Raw genomic sequence first — 4,270 nt, 5'->3', positions numbered from 1 at the left:
GGAGGAGGACTGAGTAGTAAGAGATAAATTCCCCTCCGATGGCAGCATTCAACATCTGGGATGCGGAGGGGAATGGCCAGAACATGAAGGGCCCGTGCGACGCGCCGGTGGCGCTGGGGCATGCCCTGAGCTGCACATTCATCACATTTCAAAGCTGATCCCGCATCTTTCCATCAATAAGACTCTGGTTTCGCTCTCCTCTCTCGCCCACTGACTTGCCCACAGACACAGATTCCTTTTCAGCTCTCGCTTTTCTCCCACCCGCGATTACGATATCCCAACTTGCTCTGTGCAACAAGACATAGACAGGTCAGCCTCCATCTAGAGTTAGGATTCAATAAGTCGAGCGAACGCACCAACACTAACATAGCTACCTAGACAGAATACCGGCTTCTCGCTCTGCCTTGGTGAGACTTGCTGCTGGTCGTATTATCCCCTAACCAGATTTACCGACCCGGACTCCGGGTCGCCAGATCTAGTTAAATTACTTTTGATCTGCATCATGACGTATATCTGCGCCAGGAAGACGCCACCTGGAGAGAAAACTAGCAAGTCTAGAACTAACCAGATTCACCGACCCGGACTCCGGGTCGCCAGATCTAGTTAGATCAATTTTGATCTGCATCATGGCGTATATTTGCGCCAGGATGCCACCTGGAGAGAAAACCAGCAAGTCTAGAACTAGGTAGGTACAACCAAAGTAGAAAAGATCAACTGTATCTCAGACCCTGAGCTCGACTATTTGTGATTTTGCAGTCATTTATTACGAGCCTATAATGGCATAGATCGTCCTCGTTTCACGGCTTGTAAATTCAGTTCGATGCGTTCAAGTACTATGGCTAAAGAGGATTGTCACGAAACAATGCCTCGTTTTTTCGCAACCGACATAGCTCCTAGGATAAGTTGATGGTTATGTCCATCGACAACAACATAATCAATATGTATTGTGTTTTACAAGCCCGGCAATTCCAAGAGAATGCGATCGCAACGCAAAGCAAATGTCCAATTCAATCTGCTGGTTCACATAATATATCCGTCAAGGATTAACCATACTCATTGGAGTATGAAATACATCACAAGCTCCTTGAATATTCAAGTTGTATGGCCTTTCATCCAAGGGTTCTCGTGTATCTTTTTTATTGGTAAGGAGCTTGAACAATTGAACCGACATTGCCTCCTCAGCCACACCTGACTATGAGTCCGTGCGCGAGAAGATCCTCAACTTTTCATGATTTCCTATGCTCATGCATTTTTGTATCCATCCATCCATCCGCCTCTTATATATGAATCCACTATCCCCTCAAAATTGTGATTTCTTCGATTGATTTCAATGTACTCAGTCATCAGTCTGAATTTATCTGCTGCAAGGAGCTCTTCGGCAAGAAGAATGTCGTCTCTTACTCCTGGGCATGTTCTCCGAGGCGCTTATTGGAACTACCGCGTTCTGGAACCTGTCAAAGGAGATAACACGCACATTTCCACCGTCTTTAAGGCCCAGGTTGTTCCACATGACGCCCACGTCGTCCCTGATGTCCCTGAATGGTTCGTTGTATTGCGCTCACCATATTCAGACTCTAACGCTAACGCTGCTAACTAGGGCTTTGATCAAAGTAGCGTTGCCTAGTGATGAAATTGCCACTAAGAATATGCAACGTGAAGTTCTGACATATCGCCTTCCTGGTGTCGCCTCGGCGAAGTGCTTCCGGAAAATGTATGATGTAATCGACGACAGCACCATCGCTTTGGAGTGGTTGGATACTACTCTCGCAGAGGTGGAATACCATCCTGACATGCGAATCTACTCCCTCATCAAGACGTTTTTAAGAGCAGCGTTCACAAGTTGTGTCGTTCTGGAGAGTCACAAACATGTGAATACAGGTAGAATGTCTAGCCTTGAAGAGTTGGCATTTGCTAATTACTCCAGACTATAAAACTGCCAATATCCTGCTTTCTGACAACCGGACAGGACGTTTTATCGCTAAAGTGGGAGACTTGGGACTCGGTGAGCAAGTATTAATATATGAGACATGCCTTTACTAAACCGCTTATAGTTGTCCCGGTTGGCGAACTTTTTAACGCCCAACCATATGCTATGCGCGCCCCTGAAGTCTTCCTAGGCAAAGCGTGCACTGAGCCATCACAGGTCTGGGCTGTTGCCGCAATGCTACTTTGCTGGCTCAAACCAGGTGTATTGGGCGCATGGGACAGCCCTCATCCTTTGATTAACGAGGCTTGGTCTATAGCAAAGATACAGCGGCTCTTCCCCCACTGGGAGACTCCGACTCCTGAAATGGTGAAGGGCGATACCCTTAAAGTTACACTAAATTCTGCGCAATCTCTAAGTAAACAGGTACCAGAACTACAAGCGATCCTACCCTTTGACGAAGAGACAAAAAATGTGGAGATGCCGCAGCAGTTAAGAGATCTTCTTCGCTTCATTTTGGTACCTGATCCGAAAATAAGGCCATCCGCTTCATTTGTGCTTGCATCAAGGGAATTTCGAAAATTTGAAAATTACGTGACCTTGTAATATACTCAAATTGGAGGATCGCGTCTTGTCTGTGGTTGTTAGCGAGTAAATTAAATTTCCTAAATCTGGATGTGTGATACCTCACGCGGATGAGTCTCATTGCTCTTTCCGCTGTTATTTCCTTGCTGCTGCTGCCGAGCTTGCCGTTCCAGCATATAGCCATCCATGCCTTGTAAGCCTTCAAAGGTGCCGTTTTCCACCTGCTCGCCAATCCTCCAACTTTACGGGGATGGCTGAGTTTTCTAACGAGATTCCCGCTTCCTAACGAGAAGAATATCAGACCCTCCAAGTAGATAGGAACTTATGCTATATCACGCATGCTTTTGAGCCATTCGACGCCAGGACATTCCTTAGGGTATGTTCCTTTCTCGAAAGTAAGCCCATTTACGTCTGGCCTATATTAGAACATTAGTATGACCAAGCATGAATGGTCTGGATATCAGTGGGTTTGATCAAATAGGTAGCAGATATTGTCCGCATTATGTAACCTGTTATCGAAGAACTTATTCTATAATGTCTTCATACAATCTCGTTGGATTGAGGTAGGAAGCTATGAAATTTAATCGAATATATAAAGAGGGTCAGTTCCCCGACGCATTAACTCGGCCACTTCCTACTTGTGTATATTCTACTGACCTCGAACCCAAACCAAGATGTCTCTCATCGGCCAGGTCTTCAACAAAGTTCTCAACAAAAATATCCCGGTCTATATCGCTACTTCAGGGAATGGCTTCATTCGCTGGACCAGCGTCATCGACCAAGCTGTGAAAGACGTGGCTCTTGCTACGGTCAAGGCGCCCTTTGAAAGCGGCAAACTATTTAATGATGATGACATGAGACAAATGGAGCAACTCACAATTACGTGAGTGACTAGTTCGATATTTCTACGCCGTCTTAATTAACCATTACTAGCAACATGTCCCACAGTAGCACTGGTGATCCCAACGCTCACTATTCCGTACAGGGAGAGACTAGCGCTGGTAGTAAGGTCAAAGGAAATCACGCTCAGGAGGATGAGTCCAAGCAGACCGTAACTTCTCCCCCACCACTTCACGTGGAAATTAACACGCAGCTAATACATTCTATAGCGAGCGAACTAAGTACTTGATTTGCGGTATCAAGTTATTTCGCACGTGTTTTAAAGAAGCATGTGTTGGGATGCGGAACATTGCTTGCTACTTCATGTGTGTAACTGTTGCGAGTAGATTGAAGTAGATTTATCGAACTGTTATTATTCTCTGGCGATATACCAGGATGATAATATTTACCGATTGATATATTGGGACTCTCGCCTTAAAGTAATTAAGCCTGAAATTAAATCAACCAATACTATATTTGGGTGACTTTCTTTTATATGTGTAACCCGGGTGATTTGCTCCATTGCGATCCTATGTCTGTCTTACCTGGTGCGATGTAACATGTTTGCAATGAATGGGCTCTTCTGTTTTAATGTTCTGCCGTAGCGGTGAGGTAGTTAGACTCTGCGCTGCCACGGTATTCATAGCTGGTGTCAAACTTCGCTACACAAGCCTTTAACTAATTTTGATGCCTGAAAAGTTTTGAACAAATGAAACATCTTTTAGCTTTGCATAAGTCTATAATGGTTTTCCATGAAGAATGACTTAATCGTAGCAATCCGAAAATAAAGCAACAATTGCATATATTCTACCTACCTCAAATCACATCCTCCATGCGAATGCGACAATTGATGATATTGCCTACCTGAGCAAAACAAAAATT

At 44.8% G+C, this 4,270-nt stretch overlaps 2 protein-coding genes across 2 annotated transcripts; both read left to right on the top strand.

Moving 5' to 3' along the window:
* Positions 1 to 1,387: 1,387 nt before the first annotated feature.
* Positions 1,388 to 2,530, top strand: PEX2_049570 (uncharacterized protein; the record flags this gene model as incomplete). Its single annotated transcript, XM_016742232.1, has 4 exons — positions 1,388 to 1,542; positions 1,598 to 1,878; positions 1,925 to 2,002; positions 2,052 to 2,530. The coding sequence occupies 4 exons, from the start codon at positions 1,388 to 1,390 to the stop codon at positions 2,528 to 2,530; spliced, it is 993 nt and encodes a 330-aa protein (XP_016597747.1).
* A 653-nt stretch (positions 2,531 to 3,183) lies between these two features.
* On the top strand, positions 3,184 to 3,630 carry PEX2_049560 (uncharacterized protein; the record flags this gene model as incomplete). Its single annotated transcript, XM_016742231.1, has 3 exons — positions 3,184 to 3,392; positions 3,443 to 3,560; positions 3,619 to 3,630. The coding sequence occupies 3 exons, from the start codon at positions 3,184 to 3,186 to the stop codon at positions 3,628 to 3,630; spliced, it is 339 nt and encodes a 112-aa protein (XP_016597746.1).
* Positions 3,631 to 4,270: the final 640 nt, after the last annotated feature.

The sequence above is a fragment of the Penicillium expansum genome (assembly GCF_000769745.1).
Source record: "Penicillium expansum strain MD-8 chromosome Unknown contig162, whole genome shotgun sequence".
NCBI lineage: Eukaryota > Fungi > Ascomycota > Eurotiomycetes > Eurotiales > Aspergillaceae > Penicillium > Penicillium expansum.
This window is presented reverse-complemented; position numbering and strand designations above follow the sequence as displayed.